General features: G+C 37.1%; 1 protein-coding gene across 6 annotated transcripts in view; it reads left to right on the plus strand.

Moving 5' to 3' along the window:
* Positions 1–24,932, plus strand: part of NUMB (NUMB endocytic adaptor protein) — a 68,951-nt gene that overhangs the window by 14,455 nt on the left and 29,564 nt on the right. For 3 of the 6 annotated variants that reach the window (XM_032345020.1, XM_032345022.1, XM_032345025.1), the window contains exons 2-3: positions 10,253–10,327; positions 15,992–16,024. In XM_032345020.1, coding sequence (XP_032200911.1) covers positions 10,253–10,327; positions 15,992–16,024 — 108 coding nt within the window. The remainder of the gene's footprint in view (positions 1–10,252; positions 10,328–15,991; positions 16,025–24,932) is intronic. The other 3 variants (XM_032345023.1, XM_032345024.1, XM_032345026.1) reach the window with 1 other exon arrangement.

Genomic DNA, 24,932 nt, shown 5'->3' on the forward strand with positions numbered 1-24,932 from the left:
TGGGGATCAAGGAATGCATTTCTTGTGATGAGCAGTGGGTGATGTATAGAAGTGTTGCATCACTATATTGTACAACTGAAAGTGATATGACATTACTAACGAATTTAAATAAAAACTTAAAAAATAAAATACAAATAGATAAAATGAAAAGAAATGAGCAAAGGATGTAAATTGATATTTCCCCAAAGAAGATACACAACTGGCCAATTAGCATGTGAAAAGATAGATTAGGAGGATACAAATAAAAAACACAAGATAACTACTTTACACCTGTTAGGAAGATGGTATAATTTAGAAAGAGAAAGAAAATGAAGTGCTGGTGGGCATGTGGGGAAATTGAAACCCTCATGCATTTTGATGGGAATGTTAAATAGTGCAGTGCTATGGAATATACTTGCTAATCTAGAAAGAAATGTACAAGAGTGTATTTGAAGTCTACCATAAAACTTCAGAGACAAAAGACTTGAATAAATACTGTAGATGGAACAGGTCAGTATTATCAGTTTTTCTCAGCTAGTGAACTTAAGGCAATCTTAATTGAAACACCAAGGGTTTGGGGCACCTGAGTGGCTCAGTTGGTTAAGTGTCTTCCTTTGGCTCATGTCATGATCCCAGGGTTCTGGGATTGAGCCCTGAGTCAGGCTCCCTGCTCAGCGAGGAGTCTGCTTCTCCGTATCCCTCTGTCCCTCCATCCCACTTGTGTGCCCTCGCTTGCTCTCTCTCAAATAAATAAATAAAATCTCAAAAACACCAAGGGTGTTTTAGACAGGAATTGAACAGAATTATTCCAATGTTGATATCAAAGATTAAAGACAGGAAATAACCAAGAAAATGCTATGGGAGAAAAATTAAAGAAAGTGATCATGCCAAAACATATTAAAACTTTATTTATTTATATTAATTATTTTATTAACATATAATGTATTATTTGTTTCAGGGGTACAGGTCTGTGATTCATCAGTCTTACACAATTCATAGCACTCACCATAGCACATACCCTCCCCAGTGTCCATGACCCAGCCACTCCATCCCTCCCCCCCCCTCCACTCTAGCAACCCTTAGTTTGTTTCCTGAGATTAATAGTCTCTTACGGTTTCTCTCCCTCTCTGGTTTTATCTTGTTTTATTTTCCCTTCCCTTCCCCTATGATCCTCTTTCTTGTTTCTCAGATGCCTCATATCAGTGAGATCATATAATAATTGTCTCTCTCTGATTGACCTACTTCACTTAGTTTAATACCCTTTAGTTCCATCCACATCGTTGGAAATTGCAAGATTTCATTTTTGATGGCTGCATAATATTCCATTGTTATATACCCACATCTTCTTTATTCATTCATCTCTTGATAGACATTTAGGCCTTTCCATAATTTGGCTATTGTGGACATTGCTGCTCTAAACATTTGGGTGCATGTGCCCCTTCGGATAACTACATTTGTATCTTTGGGGTAAATACCCAGTGGTGCGATTCTGGGTCATAGGGTAGCTCTATTTTCAACTTTCTAAGGAACCTCTATACTGTTTACCAGAGTGGCTGCACCAGCTTGCATTCCCACCAACAGTGTAGGAGGGTTTCCCTTTCTCTGCATCCTTGCCAACATCTGTCATTTCCTGACTTGTTAATTTTAGCCATTCTGACTGGTGTGAGGTCCTATCTCATTGTGGTTTTGATTTGTATTTCCCTGATGCCGAGTGATGTGGAGCACTTTTCATGTGTCTTTTGGCCATCTGGATGTCTTCTTTGCAGAAATGTCTGTTCATGTCCTCTGCCCATTTCTTGATTGGATTATTTGTTCTTTGGGTGTTGAGTTTGGGAAGTTCTTTATAGATTTTGGTTACTAGGCCTTTATCTGATAATGTCATTTGTGAATATCTTCTCCCATTCTGTCAGTTGTCTTTTGGTTTTGTTGACTGTTTCCTTTGCTGTGCAAAAGCTTTTGATCTTGACGAAGTCCCAATAGTTCATTTTTGCCCTTGCTTCCCTTGCCTTTGGTGATGTTTCTAGGAAGAAGTTGCTATAGCTAAGGTTGAAGAGGTTGCTGCCTGTGTTCTTCCCAGGGATTTTGATGGATTCCTGTCTCACATTGAGGTCTTTCATCCGTCTTGTGTTATTTTTGTGTATGATGTAAGGAAATGGTCCAGTTTCATTCATCAGCATGTGGCCGTCCAATTTTCCCAAAACCATTTGCTGAAGAGACTTTTTTCCATTGGACATTCTTTCCTGCTTTGTTGAAGATTAGTTGACCATATAGTTGAGGGTCTATTTCTGGGTTCTCTATTCTGTTCCATTGATCTGTTTCTGTTTTTGTGCCAGTACCATACTGTTTTAATGATTATAGCTTTGTAATAGAGCTTTAAGTCCAGAATTGTGATGCTACCAGATTTGGTTTTCTTTTTCAACATTCCTCTGGCTATTCAGGGTCTTTTCTGGTTCCATACAAATTTTAAGATTATTTGTTCCATTTTTTGGAAAAAAGTTGATGATATTTTGATAGAGATTGCATTAAATGTATAGATTGCTCTAGGTATAGACCTTTTCACAATATTTATGCTTCCAGTCCATCAGCATGGAACGTTTTTCCATTTCTTTGTGTCTTTCTCAATTTCTTTTGAATATTCTGTAGTTGGCTGAGTACAGATTCTTTGCCTCTTTGGTTAGATTATTCCTAGGTATCTTATGGTTTGGGGAGCAGTTGTAAATAGGATCAAATCCTTAATTTCTCTTTCTTCCATCTTGTTTTTGGTGTATAGAAATGCAACTGATTTCTGTGCTTTGATTTTATATCATGACACTTTACTAAATTCCTGAATGAGTTCTAGCAATTTTGGGGTGAAGTCTTTGGGTTTTCCGCATAAAGTATCATATTATCTACAGAGAGTTTGATTTTTTTCTTTGCCAATTCGGATGCTTTTTATTTTGTTGTTGTTGTTCTTGTTGTTGTCTGATTGCTGAAGTTAGGACTTTTAGTACTATGTTGAATAGCAGTGGTGATAGTGGACATCCCTGCCGAGTTCCTGATCTTAGGGTTGAAAAGCTCTCAGTTTTTCCCCATTGAGAATGATATTTGTAGATTTTTCATAGATGACTTTTATGATACTGAAGTATGTACCCTTTCTGCCTACACTGTGAAGAGTTTTGATCAAGAAAGGATGCTGTACTTTGTCAAATGCTTTTTCTGCATGTATTGAGAGTATCATATGGTTCTTGTTATTTCTTTTATTAATGTATTGTGTCACATTGATTAATTTGCAGAGATTGAACCAACCTTGCAGCCCAGGAATAAATCCCACTTGCTCATGGTGAATAATCCTTTTAATGTACTGTTGGATCCTGTTGGCTAGTTTTCTGGTGAGAATTTTTGCATCCATGTTCATCAGGGATAGTGGTCTATAATTCTCCTGTTTGATGGGGTCTTTGTGTGGTTTTGGGATCAAGGTAATGCTGGCCTCATAAAATGAGTTTGGAAAGTTTTCCTTCCATTTCTATTTTTTGGAAGAGTTTCAGGAAAATGGGTATTAATTCTTCCTTAAATGTTTGGTAGAATTCTCCTGGGAAGCCATCTGGCCCTGGGTTTTTGTTTGTTGGGAGATTTTTGATTACTGCTTCAATTTCCTTACTGGTTATGGGTCTGCTCAGGTTTTCTGTTTCTTCCTGGTTCAGTTTTGGTAGTTTATGCGTCTCTAGGAATTCATCCATTTCTTCCAGGTTGTCATATTTGCTGGCATATAGTTGCTCATAATATGTTCTTATAATTGTTTGTATTTCTTTGGTATTGGTTGTGATCTCTCCTCGTTCATGATTTTATTAATTTGGGTCCTTTCTCTTTTCTTTTTGATAAGTCTGGCCAAGGGTTTATCAATCTTACTCATTCTTTCAAGGAACTACCTCCTGCTTTGGTTGATCTGTTCAACTGTTCTTTTGGTTTCTGTTTCATTCATTTCAGCTCTGATCTTTATTATTTCTTTTATGTTGGGTTTAGACTTTCTTTGCTGTTCTTTCTCCAACTCCTTTGGTTATAGGATTAGGTTGTGTATTTGGGACTTTTCTTGTTTCTTGAGAAAGGCTTGTATTGCTATATACTTTCCTCTTCAGACCACCTTTGCTGTATCTCAAAGGTTTTGAACAGCCTTGCTGGATATAGTATTCTTGGCTGCATATTTTTCTCATTTAGTGCTCTGAACATATCCCAGTCCTTTCTGGCCTGCCAGGTCTCTGTGATAGGTCTGTTGCTAATCTAATATTTCTGTTGTTGTAGGTTACAGACCTCTTGTCCCCCGAGCTGCTTTCAGGATTTTCTGTTTATCTCTGAGACATAAATTTTACTATTAAATGACAGGGTGTTGACCTATTTTTATTGATTTTGAAGGGGGTTCTCTGTGCCTCCTGGATTTTGATGCCTGGTTCCTTTCCCAAATTAGGGAAGTTCTCTGCTATAATTTGCTCCAATATACCTTCTGCCTCTCTCTCTCTTTCTTCTGCTTCTGGGATCCCAATTATTCTAATGTTGTTTTGTCTTATGGTATCACTTATCTCTTAAATTCTCCCCTATGATCCAGTAGTTTGTTTCTCTTTTTCTCAGCTTCTTTATTGTCCATCATTTGGTCTGCTGTATCACTGATTCTCTTCTGCCTCATTTATCCCAGCAGTTAGAGTCTCTGTTTTTTTAATTGCACCTCATTGGTAGCCTTTTTTATTTCAACTTGGTTAGATTTTAGTTCTTTTATTTCTCCAAAAAGGGATTCTCTAATATCTTCTGTGCTTTTTTTCAAGCCATGCTAGTATCTTTATAATAATCGTCATTCTGAACACTAGTTCCAGCATCTTACTAATGTCCATGTTGATCAGATCCCTGGCAGTCAGTACTGCCACTTGTTCTTTTTTTTTTCTTTTCTTTTCTTTTTTTTTTCTTTTCTTTTTTTTTTTCTTTTTGAGGTGAGTCTTTCCCTTTTGTCATTTTGCCCAGAGAAGAATAGATGAATGAGAGAACAAAATGCTGAAAAGGTAACAATGACCCCAGATAAACACACACTAACCAAATCAGAAGAGACCCAAAATTGGGGAGAAAATATGGGGGGGGAGGATATATGTATATATATGAATGATCAGGGTGGTGAACAGAATAGAGCCATACTCTAGATTTTGGTTGTATTTTGGTCTGTTAGGAGAAACTGCCTCCCAAAATTTTAAAGAAAGAAAATCATACACACACACACACACACACACACACACACACACGAATAAGGGTAAATACAATGAATGGATGAACTATGACTATAAATATGAAAATTTAAAAATATTTTTAAAAAGGAATTGATAAGTTGGTTGAAAAAAAGAAAAAAATTTTAAGAAAAGAAGAACATGATCAGGCAGGAAACTAGAACAAACCCTAGATTTAGGGTATATTTTGGTCTGTTAGAAGAAACTGTATTCCGGGGTGCTTGGATGGCTCAGTGGGTTAAGCCTCTGCCTTTGGCTCAGGTCATGATCTCAGGGTCCTGGGATCAAGCCCCACATCAGGCTCTCTGCTCAGCGGAGAACCTGCTTCCCTCTCCCCCTCTGCCTGCCTCTCTGCCTACTTGTGATCTCTCTATCAAATAAATAAATTTTTTTTAAAAATCTTAAAAAAAACACAACTGTATCCCAAAATTTTAAAGAAAGAAAAACTTATATATACACAAAAAATAAGGTTAAATACAATGAAGGGGTAGAATATGACTATGAAAATGAAAATTAAAAAAGATTTTAAAAAAGGAATTAATAAGATGTTGGTTGGGGACGCCTGGGTGGCTCAGTTGGTTGGACGACTGCCTTCGGCTCAGGTCATGATCCCGGAGTCCCGGGATCGAGTCCCGCATCAGGCTCCCAGCTCCATGGGGAGTCTGCTTCGCTCTCTGACCTTCTCCTCGCTCATGCTCTCTCTCACTGTTTCTCTCTCAAATAAATAAATAAAATCTTTAAAAAAAAAAAAAAAGATGTTGGTTGAAAAACAAAAGAAGAAAAAAAATTTTTAATTTTTTAATTCACATATAATGTATTATTAGCCCCAGGGGTACAGGTCTCTGAATTGCCAGGTTTACATACTTCACAGCACTCACCATTATAGCACATATTTTGCCTAATAAAATTTTTTTTTTACATAGAAAAAGAAAAAAATAAAGAAAATTCAAAAAATTAATTTTGAAAGACTAAAGAATCATGGGGAAAAAGCCAAAAATTCTGTGTGCTGTATTCTCCTAGCACTGGAGTTTTGTGTTCTCATTGATCAGTAAACTTGGTCATGGCTGGATGTTCTTGCTGATCTTCTCAAATGTCCTTGCCTGAGGTAGAATTGCACCACCCTTGCCAGGGGCCAGGCTAAGTAATCTGCTCAAGTTCGGGTTTGCTCTTGGTAGCTTTTGTTTTCTGAAAGCTTTGCTTATAACTTTGGAGGATGGGAATGAAAATGGCAGCCTCCCAGTATCCAGCCCCGGAGGAGCTGAGAGCTTGGGCCCCACTTTCAGTGAGACCTTAGAAAAAGCAGTCAATCACTCCAGTTTCCCTGGTCTCCGGCTGACTCTATGCTCATCTGTACTGTGACCGAGCGTTTCTGTCCCTGGTACACAACCCCGTTTGGAATGTCCAAACCCAGCAGATTCCGGCAGTGTACTCCCATGCTGCTCCTCCAGGAGGAGAAAGGGGAGTCCGCTTGTTGGGTCCTTGATCGAAGAGTAGTGGCCTAGTTGTGCTGTGGATCATGATTTATGAAAACCCCAAACTGAGAGCCCACTCCTCAACTCCGTTTTTGCAGCCAGCTTCCCTGCTCCAAAACCTGAGAGCTCTGCCACACTCAGGTACCCCCTGTCTTTCCGTTGCCCCAAGGGACCTGAGACCCCCACTGTCCCAGTAAGGATTCCACTCCCCATTTAGCCTCTGGAGTGATGTTCGTTCTCTGGGGCAGACTTCTAAAAGTTCTGATTTTGTGGTCTGCCACTCACTTTCCAGGAGCTGGCTGATGGAGACTCCCTCCTCCCCCAGCCACCATGGTCTATCTTCCCGTATATCACCTAGGATTCACTACTCTACATGTCCTGTCTTCCAGAAAGTAGTTGCTTTTCTGTTCATAGAATTGCTGCTATTCTTTGATCTCCTGTTGAGTTTGTAGGTGTTCAGAATGGTTTGATAACTAGTTGAATTCCTGGGACCAGACGAAATTTAGATCTCCTACTCCTCTGCCATCTTGCTCCTCCCCCATATTAAAAGATTCTTAAACTATAATAAGTCAAAATAGGAGTAACAGTAAGACAAAATAGAATGTCTAGCATAATGTAACTTTTAATAATATGTATTTGGCATTTCAAGTCAGTGATTAAGGATAGAGTAAAAAACAAAACAACAGACTATAAGAATTTAACAGTATATAAAACAAGTTGTTAAGAATGAAATGTCAGAATTTCTTAAGCTGTCAGAACAGTGGTGCAGGTTTTACCATTTTCCACTGCTTTATTTTCCTTACTTGTTGGACCAGGAAATTAAGAATATATTTTTGGTATTTGAAAAAGGCCAGATATCAACAAAACATAAAGAAATCCTTTTCAGAGCTTAATTCATCCAGAGAGGTATTGAAACATCCATTCATCATTGTCTTCTAACCTGAAAAATAGAGCTTTCCAGGATTCGAGTGTAGAGATGCCTGAGTGTCTCAGTCGGTTAAGTGTCTGTCTTTGGCTTAGGTCATGATCCTAGGGTCCTGGGATCAAGTCCCACATCAGCCTCCTTGCTCAGCGGGGAGCCTGCTTCTCCCTCTGCCTGCTATTTCTTCAGCTTGTGCTCTCTCTTTCTCTGAGAAATAAATAAATAAAATCCTAAATAATAATAATAATAATAATTTTAGTGTGATATTCCTGTCACTGTAGCATCTGATTGTTGAGAACCAGCCTTCAGTGAGGGAGTACTCTGTTATTTCTTGAGTGTGAAATCAATCTGAAAATATAGAACTAGTTGACAGAACTACCAAACACTTGACATTTCTGATAGCCTATAATTTTGAGTTAGTATTTTTCTAATTTAATAGGAAAAAGATAAGCAAAGATGACTAAGTATGGAATCTGTGTTAAAGCTATCTTGTAGTGAGCCAGATGGAGGTACACTGATGAAAATTTGCTGTCAGCATCCTTTCTTATTGATATGAAACATTATTATTTTTAATGTAGTAGTTTAGAAATTTTCTAAAATTTGAGCTTCTTATGTATACTCAGTATCCATAATGGATTCAGTGGTATTGAATTTGAGAAAACATTACTTTACCACTGTACATCATCTGTAAAACCAAAGAATGTAACTAAATGTGGATCTAGATAGAAAGTGTAAAATTTGTACCCAAATTCATTGCATTTGAGAATCCAAAATAGAATATGTAAATATTTATCTTATTGGATTTCATGTTATTCAGATTTGCCCTAAAGAGATTATATTCTTTCAACTTAGAACTATATATATATAGTACATTATTTGATTCACTAAAAAGTGAGCATTCTTCCTGTTTATATAACATTCATTCAGAATTACAGCTCTTACAATTCTTTAGATATTTTGGTCTTAGTTTATGATCTTTATGATTGATTCCTCAAGTATTTTATTACCTGAAGTTGAGTACTTTCCTAAATTTATTTTAATTCATGGGTTTTATGCACTTAGTATTGGAAAGATTTGAGTAAAAGTTAAAGATTCCATGTATGCATTTTAAGAGTGTTCTGGGTCAGGCCACTTGGGTTTGAGTTTTCACTAGCTGAATGACCTTGGGCAAGTTACTTAAACTCTCTGTGCCTGTGTTTCCTGGGGCTCTAGTTATTCTACTCTCCCATGAGTTCGCACCATTTCACATCCATGCAGGGCCAAATGATGGGAGATATACAGGGAGGGGAAAGAAGCAGAAAGGGCATTGGTTCATCCTCCTGGAATCACAATTTCACTATACCAAGAGTTTTCTCCTCTCAGGCTCTTGCAGGTTTCCACTGCTATTACCAGCTCAGGATAGCTTTGGGAGCTGAGGTGTGAGAAGAAAAATAAGAGATAAGTAAAAGGGAGAGAGATTCCTATACTCTCTCTGAAGATAAGGCATTTCCTTATTTGATCCTTGAGCCACAGCTAGAGTACTTTTTCTAGAGTTCTTTCTTTGCGACAGCACGCAGTTTGGGATTTCTGGCTGTATTAAGTCCAAGTTGGAAGTATCAGAAAGGGGAAGGAGGAAAATGGAGCAGGAGAGTGGGAGGTAAACTCCTTGCCAGTTCAGAAATACCTTGGATCCTGGTATTCTTCTCAGACAACTTTTCTGCTCTTTACAAAAGGGACTTGAAATATGTTCTGTTCAGGTTTTATGGTTTCATTCAATGGGTGGGACAGGGAAGATTGAGTCTACTCAATTGTACCCAGAACCAGATCACATTTCCTTTTTAAAAGAGAGCATTTTGGTAATGTTTTCACCATCCTGTCTTTATCTTTCCCAAGGCTATTCCCATACAAAGGTACAATTTGAATTGCATTACTCTCTTGGAAAAAAATAAATAAATAAAACTTGATTATCTCTCCATTGACTCTAGAATTAAATAGAGACTCATTCCAGCATTCAGATTCCCCAGCTGTACATATCTCAAATCCTAGCCAAACAGGAGTACTTGCTGATAGATAGTTACGCTATTCCACACTTAATAACTTTTCTTAAATTCCTTGTACCTAAAACGGTTCCCCAGCCTTTCAGTTTTTTCCTCTTCAAATTCTACACATCTTTTAAAGCTTTAAATGTATTGTCTTCTTAAATTTTGTCTTTTTAGTTCTCTGCCCTGCTCTTACATGCTCCCCATAAAAGGATATATGATCTCTTCAGCCTTTGAATAACTTATTTTTATTTGTGTCTTTTTCAGTATGTGTGTGTATATATTTACATATGTCTACATTTTGTTTTAGGATTATTTTTGTGTTCAGAGGTACAGTAACTGTGTCTAACACGGGCTGTTGTTACCTTCAGATCCAATAAATTTAGGTAACGTTTAGTGCCTACCATTACTTTTTCACTTCTCTATAACAATTTTTTGAGGCATTTATTCTGAATTTCATTCATATGAGGACACTGAGGGTAAGTAAAGTAGCATCTTAACTCTTATACAGTGGCAATTTCTTGAGTGCAGAAATTTTAATATTCAGTTTTCTTCCAACTAATACCTACCATATAGTAGCTACTCAATATGCATAGCAGTAACCCTTTTTTCTTCTTTCTGCAGTACCTTGGCCATGTAGAAGTTGATGAGTCAAGAGGAATGCACATCTGTGAAGATGCTGTAAAAAGATTAAAAGCTGTATGTATTTGATGGTTGCCACTGTTGATCTATGTACTGAAATATTTTCTTAAGAGATTTTGTTCAGTAAATTTTAGTGATTGAGTATCCAGTAAGACCAGTATTTCTCTTTAGGCAAAAGATGTGGGCTCTAGTAAAAAGCATCTCATGCTATCTGTCCAAAGGCGTAAATTATAAAGACCAACTTCATCGGTTTAGGCCAGACATTATCCAAAAGGTACTTTGGATTCAGAACCCATGTGAAACAAGTGGTATGAAATCTAAAACCAAGAGAAAACTGTTACAGTTAGTGTCTTAACCTAACTGTGATAACTGGGTTATAAATTGCTGATGTTGAATTTACTCTAAGAAACAGTGGAAGGTAGAGTTATTTGTGATGATGGCTAGTGAGGCTTACAGTTGGGGCAGGACTTATTATCTTCACTACTACTCTCCAGATTCCTTCTGTACACCCCTCTAACATAAGCAGTGTATTTCCCCTGCCTTTTTCACAAACTTCAGCATACTTGAAATGGAGAGTTTTACAGGAAGAATAATATTTTCTTTGCCTCTTATACCTAAATCCCAGGCACATCCTTGTATATTTAATAAAAGGAGAGAATGGATTCAGAGTTCACAAAGGTTCACATTGAAGTGTTAATATCATATTTTGGATAGGTTTGAAATGTCTCATAAACTCTGACAATCCTCTTCACAACCTTCCTTCTCTCCAATGTGTGGCCTTTTTCCAAACTTTTCGCTGTGAAAGCTTTAACCATTACTTCTGCATGCCCTTGCCCCAGACAGCATAAATACTTGTTTGCTTTGGGTTTGCTGGTATGGTAGGCTGCCACAAGTTTGGCTACTAATGAGTGCTTTTTTTCCCCCCTTCAATTTGCTTATCAAAACCTTTCTGCTTGGTATATTTTATATGACCTCTATCCGTAATCCCTCATTATAAAAGATATAAGATTAAAGACGCAACCAACTTAGAGAAGTGTACTATATTTTGGAACAAATGTCTGTGAATCTCTTGTAAAAGGGAAAGGAGGAGAGAAATAACTGATTATAGTATGCAAGGAACAAAAAAGAACCCCCAATATGTAGACATATGGTATACTGCATATACATACATACATACCATTTACCTCAGATTATGGTCATTTAAATTCTTAAATGATTGAAACCCTTCCTATTCTAATCATCATTAATGTTAAAGGGACTTACTTTCATCTGTTACGGTATGTGAAGCTATAATTTACAGACTTGTCATGTCTATCTGAATATATTCATCAGTTAAATACACCCTCAGACAATGTAATTTTCCAAGAAACATAAATTCAATCTTTTCTTTAATAGAATAATTCCAATTTCACTGAAAGAGTAAGTTTAGCTTGGAAAATTTTTAAAGTAATACAATGATTTGTCCTACTAGTCATTAAAGAATATTTAAACATCATAATACTAATGACTGAAAACAACAGGCAAATCAGTGAATAGATTAAATAGACTTGAAACAAACTACTAGTAGTTACCAAAATCTTATAACCTACATAATTTGCAGGTAGACGGTCATTGTGGAATGAGCCTTTAGAAAGTCTTCTAATTCAGAGCATGGCTTCATGTTCACTCTCTAAATAAGGGAAAACTAGGGATGATTTTAATTTGCACATAAGACATTAAGAAATGGTATTTTAGTTTAATGAGCAGTGAATCCTCTTAACTAGTTTTTTTAGTCTACATTTAATTAGAAGCATCTCTTCATTATATAGATTGTATAAGTTCATTGTGTAAAATACAAATGAATAAAAACAGTACATAAAATGGGGCGCCTGGGTGGCTCAGTGGGTTAAGCCGCTGCCTTCGGCTCAGGTCATGATCTCAGGGTCCTGGGATCGAGTCCCACATCGGGTTCTCTGCTCAGCAGGGAGCCTGCTTCCTCCCCTTTCTCTCTCTGCCTGCCTCTCTGCCTACTTGTGATCTCTGTCTGTCAAATAAATAAATAAAAATCTTAAAAAAAAAAAAACAGTACATAAAATTTTTTGTAATCACAGAGATAGCTACTATTCACCATTTAGTTTTAAAACTAATTTTTTTTAAGGGGCACCTGGCTGGCTCAGTCGGAAATGCATGTGACTCTTGATCTGGGTCATGGGTTCAAGCCCCACATTGGGTATAGGAATTAAAATAAAATTGAAAAAAAAAATTTTTTTTAATTGAGTGAATTTTTTACCTTTTTATATTTTTGATCATGAAGATTATAAACTATAAACATCTCAAGTCCTACTTGAGATGTAGGACTGTTTAGATAAAAAAATTTAAGAAGTTTGTTTTTCACCAGAAATAGAAACCAAATTGCCATTTAAAAAATTATACTTATGCCTGGAACAGTGTCTGGCACATAGTAGCCACTCAAAAATTATTTCTAGAATATACAGAAAACAGTTCAGTCCTCAGTATGGTCAAATCAAATCTCATAACAATTATCATAACCCTATCTTACATTTAATGTCTTAAAGTTTACGAAAGCCTTTTGTTTATCTCTAAATGATTCGTACTTCCATATGGTCATTTATGACTAATATGAAGTTTTATAAGTATGTTGATTGCTTTTCTGGACATAAACTTTTGAACTTTGAGGGGAAATTGACCACTTCTGAACTTTTCATTCAAGAAGTTATTTAAAATTTTTTAGACTGATGCTATCCAAGAGACTTGGGGCAAATGTTGTGCATAGTTTCACATAGATAAACATGTATTTAAAAAATAAGATTGAATTTTGGGGTCAATTTCCTGTTGATTGTACTCAATGAAACTTCCTCCTATAAATAAATACTCTTTCAAATGCTATACTGAGAAGTTTGCAGAAAGTTGGAAGTCTTCAGGATGTTGTTCTTCTCAGACCATATTAGTCCACAAATATTTTAGATTTTTGTCTTTTCATATTTTTACTATGAAGAAATTTCTAGTTGCCTCCCCACCCTTACCAAACATTCATCTGACATTTATAATCTGCTGTACCAGATGCTTATATTGTGCCAAAGCTATATCTTCTTCCTTAGAGTTTCAAGTAAATGGAAGCAAATGTAGAAGTGTACAAGTTTACAGATGAAAGAAGAAATAACATGTTTATGGAACTAGTTTGAATGCCAGAGTTGTAAATTAAAGAATTACATAGCTTAGATGTACAAGTTAAGTAGCAAAACAAACATCTTAAACCTATCACTTGAATGATGTTTGAACTAAAAATGTGGCATTCTGGAGCTTTTTAAATTTGCAAATAATTGAAGAAGCTGAATAATTTGCGAATATAGTTCTTATTTATCCTCAAAGTAGTCCCTTACAATTTAGGATCACTTTAACATCAACTAGAAGTTACCTGCGTGGGCGCCTGGGTGTCTCAGTGGGTTAAGCCGCTGCCTTCTGCTCAGGTCATGATCTCAGGGTTCTGGGATCGAGTCCCGCATCGGGCTCTCTGCTCAGCAGGAGCCCGCTTCCTCCTCTCTCTCTCTGCCTGCCTCTCTGCCTACTTGTGATCTCTCTCTGTCAAATAAATAAATAAAATCTTTAAAAAAAAAAAAAAAGAAGTTACCTGCGTAATTAATATTCTCAAATGAAAAGATAAAACTAAAGAGGATCACCTTTTTTAAAGATTAAGTTTTAAACCTGCTTCTCCGAGCATAAATGTTTAAATTCTTTTTACTTTGTATGATAAAATTAATTACACCTATTTTCAACTCATTTGTTTTGTGACATATGTGCACAAATTAGCCACTTTTGGACTTAGATCATATACGATAAATGGCAGAAACAACTGTTGCCCATTTTCATTGCCTTTATTGACATAATTTAAGGGTCAGTAGTAACATCATTTATTAGTCTATTTTGTAAAAAGTGTATCGGGCCTTTGGGTATCTTGCTGACACTGGTCCAAGATGTTCTTTCCTTTTAAAGATCTTTTCTTCCCATTGTCTCTAAATGTCTCTCCCTCTCTGTCTTGGTTTTAGACTAGTTCCATTATACTGACAGTTTCTAATATGTTGTTTTTTTATTCACTATTTGATATATTTGCTTTAATATATGTTCTTGTTTTAGCAGGTAAAAGAATCATAACTTGTTTTTTTTTTTTTAGAAAAAAGCACTAATATTCTCTAATAACTATCTTTTAATGCATTTTGCATGTCACCTTTTTTCATTAACAACTGAGGTCTTTGAAGAAAAGAGGGCATACTACATGTTTAACAAGAGATTTTATGGGAGCCGAACTAAATATTAACAGATCTCTTTCCCTCACCTCCCTATCCCTCAAGAATGGTGAATCTTTTATCTTTGGCTGCATCTTTAAAAGCTGATGGTCACTCACAGTCTAACAAAACTAGGGTCACCAAACTTGGCAGTAGAAATAAACTTAATCTTACTGCAGCAGCTTCCCCAATTTATTGTTTTTCCAGTTTAAGTTCACAACATTTTTTGGAAATATTTGATGCTGTTTCTAACTTAGGTAGGAAACAAACTCTTCAGTGTTTGAGAGTAGTGAATGAGTTTATAAATTGTCCGAGAGAGTAAATTTTCAGTACATTTGTCTTTTTCTGGGCATTTATCCAATATTAAAAACTGATTATAAAAACTAAAGGCTTAAATAGTTCAACCAAAGTTAGGCAATATAAAGTTAAGATAGCTTGGTTAGAACCCCTCTACTTCATATAAGTTCTTCTGATCTTACATGATGGCCAGCTTTCAAAATTTCTATAAGCTTAAAAATTGGTACTGGAACCAGAGATGATGTCTCTCTTATCTGCATAGTTTCAGAGTTATATACTTATATTTGTCAATGCAAATTTCATTATTCTAAAACAGTATCATTTGAAAAGAAAACAAAAGCCTGTTTTAAAATTTCAGTTGTGATCCACAGATTTTTTTTTTCCACCTGCAGTGAAAGCATTAGCTTTGTGTTCTTTAAAGAAAATTTATTCTCTGTTTAGAATAGGACATATTTGTTATTTCCTCATGATTGTTGTGGCATTGATCAGCCCACACATATACATACTTATTGATGTATATATTGATGTATAAATTGATCCCAATGGATGAGTAAAGATTCTCTAAGTGACATCTTGAACTTGGTAAGAAAAAGTCTGACAAAGATTCTTGCTGCACACTCATAATTTAATTTTATGTATTGCAGTTTTATGTGATTATGCTGTTATCCAAATGTGGACTTTTTTTTTTTAAGTTGATGACTTCCATATAGTAGACCACTGATTTTTTAAATTGAAAAATGTGTATGGAAATTGAAAAATGTACTTACTACTCACTATTAGGAAATTTAAAATACAAATCTCACCAAACCAGTATGTCTTAATCTTTTTCTCTGCTGCCAGATTTGGATAATCTCTGTTTCAGAAGTAAATAGAGAATACTAAACTAACTAGTTGCTCTGCATGGATACAGGTTCTGATTTCTTCTCTTCCTATGGATTCTTAGGCCATACAGTATGTCTCCCTGCATTTTCATGCACCCTTCCTTTTTCCCTGTCACTCCTGGTATGGATAACTCTTTAAAACTCTCACTCCCCTTCTCCTACTTTGCCCTTTTCCCACCTTCTGTATGTGCTTATTGGTGTGAAACCCTGGGACATTTAGCCCATACAATAATAGCGCTCGACTTGTCCCCCTGTTCCTCCAGGAAAGGAAGTTCTTCAAAGGCTTCTTTGGAAAAGTAAGTTTGATGCCACATTCATGCTTGCTTTATAAGGAGTTACACCCCCAGTATAGCACTGACATTTGTTTCTTTATAATACAGGAATTGATTTGACTATATATGGAAATTAATTGGAAAGTTGCTATCAGTGATATTAACTGTGTGTCTGTTTATACTAAAGTCCAGTAAAGAAAGCAAATAGGTTGAAAAAGTATTATTTCCACAAGGCTAGGTGTTTAATTTGATCTTGCAAAGCTGTTCATATTAGCATATTAGCTGGAAGTGGGAATATTTTTTAAGAAATGGGTTTTACTTAGTGCTCAATATTGACAGAAATGGGAAGATATATTAATAAGTTCAAGTGGAAATTGAATGTACATCAAATTTTACATTCATTGCAAATGCTTTTTTTCAGTCTAAATTAAATTTCAAGTGAAGTGAGTGAAAGTACATATATTTATCTTTGGGGATTCTGTCATTTCTAGTCTGGGCTGCTAATCTAAAAAAAACTATCTTAATTAGTTGTCTACCAAATAATCTGTCATCATATGGGATATTCCTTCTGTACATGCTTTTCAAGTATTTGTTATTTAATGTTCCTATTTCCTTAGAATTAAGAATATATATATATAAATAGGTAAACACATTTCTAACATTTTTGTCAGAATTTATCATTGTTTAAGTAAGTGCTAGGAAATAATTCAGATTTAACAGTATAAGAAAACACTACTGTCATTGGGTATAAGTTACTAAGAGTTAATGTGAATATAAAAATGCCATCATTTTTTGTTTTTCTGGTTTTTTTGTTTTCTTACTGGGTGGTTTTGATACTTTGAAATTTTGTTTTAAAGCTCAAATAGGGGGCGCCTGGGTGGCTCAGTGGGTTAAGCCTCTGCCTTCGGCTCAGGTCATGGTCCCAGAGTCCTGGGATCGAGCTCCACATCGGGCTCTCTGCTGAGCAGGAGGCCTGCTTCCCTCTCTCTCTCTGCCTGCCTCTCCGCCTACTTGTGATCTCTGTCTGTTAAATAAATAAAAAAAAATTAAAAAAATAATAATAAAGATCAAATAGTTTCCATTTTATTCTCAAGTAAATATTTTGGTTGTGACTGGTTTTTATGTGTTTATATAGCCCACCTGATTTGTTTATAAACAAATTTGAAGAGACTTTAGATTGAGTAGCTTGATTCAGGTACTGCTGTCAATCTGAAATAGAAAGTCATATAATTTACCCACATGTCACAATAAAATTTCTAGTAGACATTTGAGCTTGAGTTAAATTAACAGGTCCATATCTAGAAAGAATTAATCCTATAGACATTTGCATCATTACAGTTAACCCTGAACAGTGCCTGGGGTCAGGGCCTCCAACCCTCTCTGCAGTCAAAAAGTGCTGTATGATTTTTTTTACTCCCCAGGAACTTAACTCTAATAGCCTACTGTTGACCTTACCAATAATGTAAACAGTTGATCAACACATATTTTGTATGTTATATGTTTTACAAACTGTATTTTTATCCAGAGAAAGGAAATTGTTATTAAGAAAATCTTAAGAAAAAAATAAATTTACAGTTCCATACTGTAGTTATTAAAAAAATAACATACATGTAGATTTGCACAGGGCAGTGTGTTTAAGGGTCAGTTGTATAAATACTCAATAGAATTGTTGAGGAAGTTTCTTTGGTAGCTATATATTCTTTCCCAAATAGAATTTCTTTTTTTTTTTTTTTAAGATTTATTATTTATTTGACAGATCACAAGTAGGCAGAGAGGCAGGCAGAGAGAGAAGAGGAAGCAGGCTCCCCGCAGAGCAGAGAGCCCGATGTGGGGCTCAATCCCAGGACCCTGGGATCACAACCTGAGCCAAAGGCAGAGGCTTTAACCCACTGAGCCACCCAGGCGCCCCTCTTTTTTTTTTTTTTTTTTTTAAGATTTTAAAAAAAAATTTTTATTTATTTGTCAGAGAGAGAGAGATCACAAGTAGGCAGAGAGGCGGCCAAAGAGAGAGGGGGAAGCAGGCTCCCCACCAAGCAGAGAGCCCAATAACGGGGCTTGATCCCAGGACCCTGAGATCATGACTTGAGCTAAAGGCAGAGGCTTAACCCACTGGGCCACCCAGGTGCCCCCCAAATAGAATTTCTCAAAGTGATTTCACATCACTAATTATTATACAGTTTAAAGTAGATTCCAAGTGATCAGTTTTTAACATCTCTACTTTAGTAAAAACAACCTTGTGTAGACCTCGTATAGAAGACTAGATTATAGAAAATATTAATATAATTTATAGAAAAAACATACCAAAAGAAGACTTATTAAGAAGTTATAATATGGTGTTAGGGAACAAAGGTAGCTCTCATTTTGAAATCAACCCCAAAGTGGCAATATTTATTACTATACAGAGTGGAGTCATGGTTCACCTACAGCATGGCCGAACTGGGTCACGCTGTGCTTCTTAGTTGTTTCACTGTATTTTGCAACATAAATTTATGTGGCCTAAGAAAGAAAATCAGGAATCCTCTCACTTAATTCTTAAAATAATGCTGAAATAATTATTCTCCCTGTTTTACAATGAGGAAACTAAAGTTTATGGAAGTGACCTGCCCAAGTTCACAGAGTAAGTTAAGAAGCTAAAATTTCGACCCAGATAATTGGACTCCAGAACTCACATTCTTAATCACTGTGCTATATAATTACTCTGTTTTCGTATTAGTTACAACCGAAGTTTAAAAGATTTAACCTTGGGACGCCTGGGTGGCTCAGTTGGTTAAGCGGCTGCCTTCGGCTCAGGTCATGATCCCAGCGTTCTGGGATCAAGTCCCACATCAGGCTCCTTGCTCGGCAGGGATCCTGCTTCTCCCTCTGCCTCTGCCTGCCATTCTGTCTGCCTGTGCTTGCTCTCTCGCCCTCTCTCTCTGATAAATAAATAAAATCTAAAAAATAAAATAAAAAAATAAAAGATTTAACCTTGCTTGGGTGCCTGGCTGGTTCTGTCAGTGGAGTATGTGACTCTTGATCTTGGGTTATGGATTAAGCCCGTCACTGGGTATATAGAATACTTGGGGAAAAAAAATTTTTTTTAAATAAAATAAAAGATTTAACCTTAGAAGATGTTAATAAATAACTTCCTATAAACTCATTTTACTTTCTTCTTTGAGGGTAATAATTCAATTTCGGATTTTATCTCTAGTCAACTTACTTCTTTATTAAGGTTTTAAAGAGTCTTTTTCAGTAGTTCAAACTAGCATTTTATTAATTTTCAGATATCTAAATCATACTACTGAGTTTTACTCTCATAAAAGATGCTAAGCGGATGAGCACGGGGTGTCATATGGAGGTGTTGAGTCACTAAATTGTACACCTGAAACTAATATTACACTGTATGTTAACTAACTGGAATTTAAATAAAAACTTTTAAAAAGGTGTGCGGGGAGTGGCGCCTGGGTGGCTCAGTCGATTAAGCGTCTGCCTTTGGCTCAGGTCCGATTCGGTCCTGGAATCAGCGAGCCCTTTGTCAGTCTCCTTGCTTAGCAAGGGACTGCTTCTCCCTCTCCCCTGCCTGCTGCTCCCCCTGCTTGTGTGTGTGTGCGTTCTCTGTCACATAAATAACTAAAATCTTAAAAAAAGACCAAACTTTAAAGAAAGGGGGGAAATGATGCCTAACAATCTCATTATAACATCTATGAGCAAATGTGACTGTCAGAATTCTTTTGTTATTGGGAGGAGAATTCTTTTTATGGCAGGTTTATTCTAACATAAATTTTTAAAGATTTTATTTATTTATCTGACAGAGATCACAAGTAGGCAGAGAAGCAGGCAGAAAGAGAGGAAGGGAAACAGGCTCCCCGCCAAGCAGAGAGCCCGATGTGGGGCTCGATCCCAAGTCCCTGGAATCACGACCCAAGCTGAAAGCAGAGGCTTTAACCCACTGAGCCACCCAGGCACCCAGAAATGTGCTTTTAAATGAAAAACTTTTATTTATTTATTTTTAAAGCTTTTTAAAATGGAGCCTTTTAAATCTTTCAAGTTGCCATCGTTCAGTTCATTTCCACACTAAGCTACAGGAAATAGGCTGGTCAAAGAGACTTGGTTTGTCAAACTTGCCAGGCCAGTTGTGGTTTAACGAAAGCTGAAAATGAAGAATCTCATAGAACAGTATATGGTAGGAAGTGTTTTTTTTTTTTTTTAATTAAAATACAGTTGACGTGTATTAGTTTCAAAAGTACAAGATAGTGATTTTATAATTAATTACATTATGAGACACTGACTATTGATAAGTGTACTTACCATCTGTAACCATACAAAGTTACTACAATATGATTATAGAGAGTTTTTAACCAGTATAGTTTCCCATAAATTTTGAGACTTTCTTAGCCTTCCCCTCATGTATCGTTTAATGGTCCAGGATAAAAAGAACAACAGTTATCAAGAGGTGTTACCATTAAACATATTTGTACAAAAGTAGGTAGATGGAAGGATTTTTAGCTCTGAATTTGAATTTATAAATCATGGCTAGGAGGACTACTTCCTCGCTTTCCTACGTTGTTTCCTGAACCCGACCAGCCGGTCACTTCTCTATTCCTGCGTCACCATTTAATGAGAGGAGTGTCTGCACAAGTGTTCACAATAGGGAGTGGATAAACCCGAGTCTGTTACAGAACTGTTACTGTTTAGCCCATTGTAAGCTTTTCCCCTTAAAGCAGGGAAAAACCCTCAAAACCTGAAACAACTTTTTCCAAGCTAGCTCCGTTAAATTGCTCACCATTGTTAGGAGAGCCAAGAAGGTACTCAGCTTTTTAGGAAGTACTATATACAGGTTCATTAGTGCATTTGGCCATACCAAACAAATACTTGATTAACCAAGTAATTACACAGCACTTAACACTTGAAAAAGATGTTATAATTTTAATATATTTGAAAACTCCATGAGCTAAGTGATCTGTATTTACATTTTATGAGGAACTGGTCGAATACAGAGATACAAAATGTTCTTAGGCTACCCTATTAGGTCTCTTTAAAGCCAACATACTGGAAAAATTCAATTCAGTCTATCTCCTCTGAGTCTTTCTCCTGTGTGTTTACAACTCCTACAAAACACTTCATTTGTGGTCTCCAAATATGTAGAGCTTTTTTTTTCCCTGATACCAAGCAATTTTTTGTGACATCAGCTAGTTTTCCCACAATTTAACTCTGTTCTGACACTGTCTTCCTAGAGAGAGTCTGAGCCCACGGGTTAAAGGCTCAGTCCCATAAGACTGCTCTCACCCTACTTTAGATGCCAGTCACAAGTTATAGGTCCCCAGGTTACCTACAGCTTCTGTCCAGTTTGGCTACAAATTGGAGGCCCCCACAACCTCTTCTTCAGGTTTAATTTGCTAGAGCAGTTCACAAAACTTAGGGAAATACTTATGTTTACTAGGGAAATACTTATGTTTACTAGTTTATTTAAAATATGTGATAACAGAAACAGAACAGCCAGAGCAAGAGCTACATAGGGTGAGGTCTGGGAGGATTCCAAGCACAGGAGTTTCTGTCCCTGTGGAGAGGGAGTATGACACTCTCCTGGTACGATGTGTTTGCCAACTTGGAAGCTCTCTGAACCTTGTACTGTTGGGGTTTTATTGAGGCTTCCTCACATAGGCATGGCCAATTATAAATTCCATTTCTAGCCCCTCTCCCTCTCTGAAGGCTGGAGTATGAGGTGGGGCCAAAAAACCCAAGCCTTTAATCATGGCTTGTTCTGTTCTGATGACCAGTGCTTATCTAGGAGCCTACCCAGAGTGGTCTCATCCAACGAAAGATGTTCCTGGTGCTCTTATCACTTGGGAATTTACAAGGGTTTTAGGAGCTCTGTGTCAGGAATGGAGTCAAAGGCCAAATATTAGAACAAGGGAGGCTCACAGTGCTCTTCTCACTTGGGAAATTAGGAAATTATAAGGTTTTCAGAAGCTTTGTGCCCAGAACCAGGGGCAGAGACCAAGATATATTTCCCACTATCTCACAGCTGTTCGCTTATATGTACACAGAGCTTTATGATATGCTTTGATCTACTTTGTAATCTTGCCACTCATAACCACTCAATGAATTAAACAGGAGAGTTCATGAAACTACATTTTACAAATGAATAAACAGGCTCCAAGAGGTCACCCAGTTAGTAGTAACGGGCAGTGTCTACCCCGAAACCAAGTTTTTCTGAAAGTTGGTGCCGTTTTTCACCTACTCCATGTTGATGTTCTATCATTCAGAAGTACACCCGGTAGCTCAAGGACCTGAATGCTTCCCACAAACATGTTTTGTATGCCCTGAGCACAGTTTATAAATTTGAATTAGTTGCCAAAATTTAAAATACTAGGTCTGCGTTGGTGGTATAGTGGTGAGCATAGCTGCCTTCCAAAATTTCAAATACTGAAAGTTTTCACATAAAAGTAGAATATCTATCTTAAGAATTAGAAGACCTGGCAAAATGGAATGCTTTCTATGTGGCAACAGTGGCTTCCGCTGAGTAGCCACTGTACCCTTCAGTTGCCTGTTTGCCACAGTCCCTCCAACCCCCTGTTGTCCTTACCTCAGCCTGATTCACTCATTTTGTTACCTGCTCTTAATCCTGTAGGCATTTGAGTTTGTGAATTCTTCTCTGAGCTATTATGTCACTTAGAGGAGGGGGGCGCTTTAACTCTAAAAAAATCACTAAAAATACATCTGTTCTAGCAGATCCTGTTAATGTACTGCCAAATATATTTTTCTCATGTTCTTACACTTTTTCAGTTGTCAAATGGCATAATTAGAAATGGTTATGTTTTACAGAATGCATGGTTGAAAAGTAATGTGTGGTTATAGTGTTTTTACCTAATTCTAAAGAATAAACATTGTGTGATATTTAGGACTGCTCTTAAATACGCATACTCACATCTACGTTCTGTTTTATATTTCCCAGATTTTCTTCTCTGTAACAAATCATACTTTGTGCTTACCTTCATTCTGGATCCTTTTCTTTAAAGTGAGGGAATGGGGCACCAGGATGGTTCAGTCACTTAAGCATCTGACTCTTGAACTCAGCTCAGATCTTGATCTCAGGGTTGTGAGATTGAGCTCCACATTAGGCTCCTTGCTCAGCACAGAGTCCGCTTGAGATTCTCTCTCTCTCCCCCATACCCTCCCACTCATGTGCTCTCTTGGGCAATCTCTCAAATAAATAAATCTTTTAAAACCCGAGAAATAAAAAATAGTGGTTCTCAAGCTCAAGTCATAGTGTCTCAAACAAACTAGGGACTGTGCTAGGCTATCCAGATATAAGGAGGAGCAAGGCAATCTTCATTTTTTTTTTTTAAACTCATTTACTGTCCCATTTTTAGATAACTGTTTGACACTTCCTCCTTTTTCCTTAAGTTTCCAGAATTTTTTTTACTCTGTTCTCTCTTTTGGCTGACGACCTTGCTTCCTACTTCACTGAAAAAATAGAATCAATCAGAAGAAAACTCTTGCATGTGCTGCCACCACATCTGTCTATATCCATGCCCGTATGCTCTGTTTTCCCTCGTGTGCAAGGGATGAACTGTCTGTGCTCCCAGCCGAGGCCAACTCCTTCACTAGACTCTTTTTATTCCAGCTCCTCCTCACTCCAGCAATGCCCCGTACACACTTTTTCCATTTCAGTTTTTCTTTTTATGGTGAATCAAAACAGATCCTCTTTAAAAAAAAAAAAAAAAAAGTTTCTTGGTGCCTCAGTTTCTGCCCTCCCTTCCCTGTTAAACCTATTTAATCAGGCATTTACCTGCACCACTCCACCAAAGCTATTCTTACTAAGTTTTCTTCTGTATCATTATTCTAGGGATCCTACTGCCTCCTTACCTGACCTGTTCACAAATTTGTCATAGTCCATTCCTCTCCTGCAATGAAACACTGTTCATTTGGAGTTCAGAGATCATGGTCTTGGTTTTCCCTCATATTGCTGCCTACTTCCCAGTCTGTGGACTCTTCTCTACCTACATGTCTCCCTTGATGATGTCATCCAGTGTCATGGATTTAAATCCCATCGCTATACTGATGACTGAAACTTCATCAGACATCTTCTCTGACCTCCATCGTTGTATTTCCATCACAGAAGCAGTATAGCATAGGTGTTAGGGGCTTAGACTCTAGGGAGTCAGGTGCTTGCATTTATTTAATCTTGGCTCAGCTACCTACTTTTCCCCACCTATTAAAAAAAGGATAATACTTTAAAAAAAGGATAATACTAATACCAACTGCATGTGATTATTGTGAATATTAAATAAGTAAATATAAGCAAAGTGTGCAAAGTAGCCTGTCATAGAGGCTCAGTGTTAGGTATTGTCATCGTCATCATCATTAAACACTTTACATCGGGCAACTCACACTCACATGTCAAAAAACAAATTCCTAATCTGTCCCTTCCAACTACTCTCCCCAGTCTTCCCCATCTCAGTATAGAGCAACTCTGTACCTGTGCTCTAGCCGAAAATCCTGGATCTAATTTTGACTCCTTTGTGTTATACCCTGAATCCAAATCCCATCAATAGCTCCTGTCTCACTGATGCCACACTGTTGCCCTGGTCCAAGCCAGTTTCTCCTCTCATCTGAGTCATTGCAGTGGTGTTCTACTTCCCCTGCTTTCATTGTTGTCCCCCTACCATCTGTTCTCAAGATATCAGCCCGAGTGATCTTTTTAAGACAGAGGGCTGATTATATTGCTCCACTGCCCCAGATCCTCCATTAGCTTCCTGCCCTACTCAGAATAAAAGCCAGAGCCGTTGGATCCTATAGACCATTGCACATGAATTCCCTCTGTCTCTTTTCCTAGCTTCTGCTCTCACTTCGTCAGTTGCAGCCACACTAGCCTCCTTGCTATTCCTTGAGCACACTAAGTATGCTTCTGCTCTTTGCACTTGCTGTAACCAGTAGTCTGGAGCACACA

Source organism: Mustela erminea, chromosome 5 (assembly GCF_009829155.1).
Source record: "Mustela erminea isolate mMusErm1 chromosome 5, mMusErm1.Pri, whole genome shotgun sequence".
NCBI classification, from domain to species: domain Eukaryota; kingdom Metazoa; phylum Chordata; class Mammalia; order Carnivora; family Mustelidae; genus Mustela; species Mustela erminea.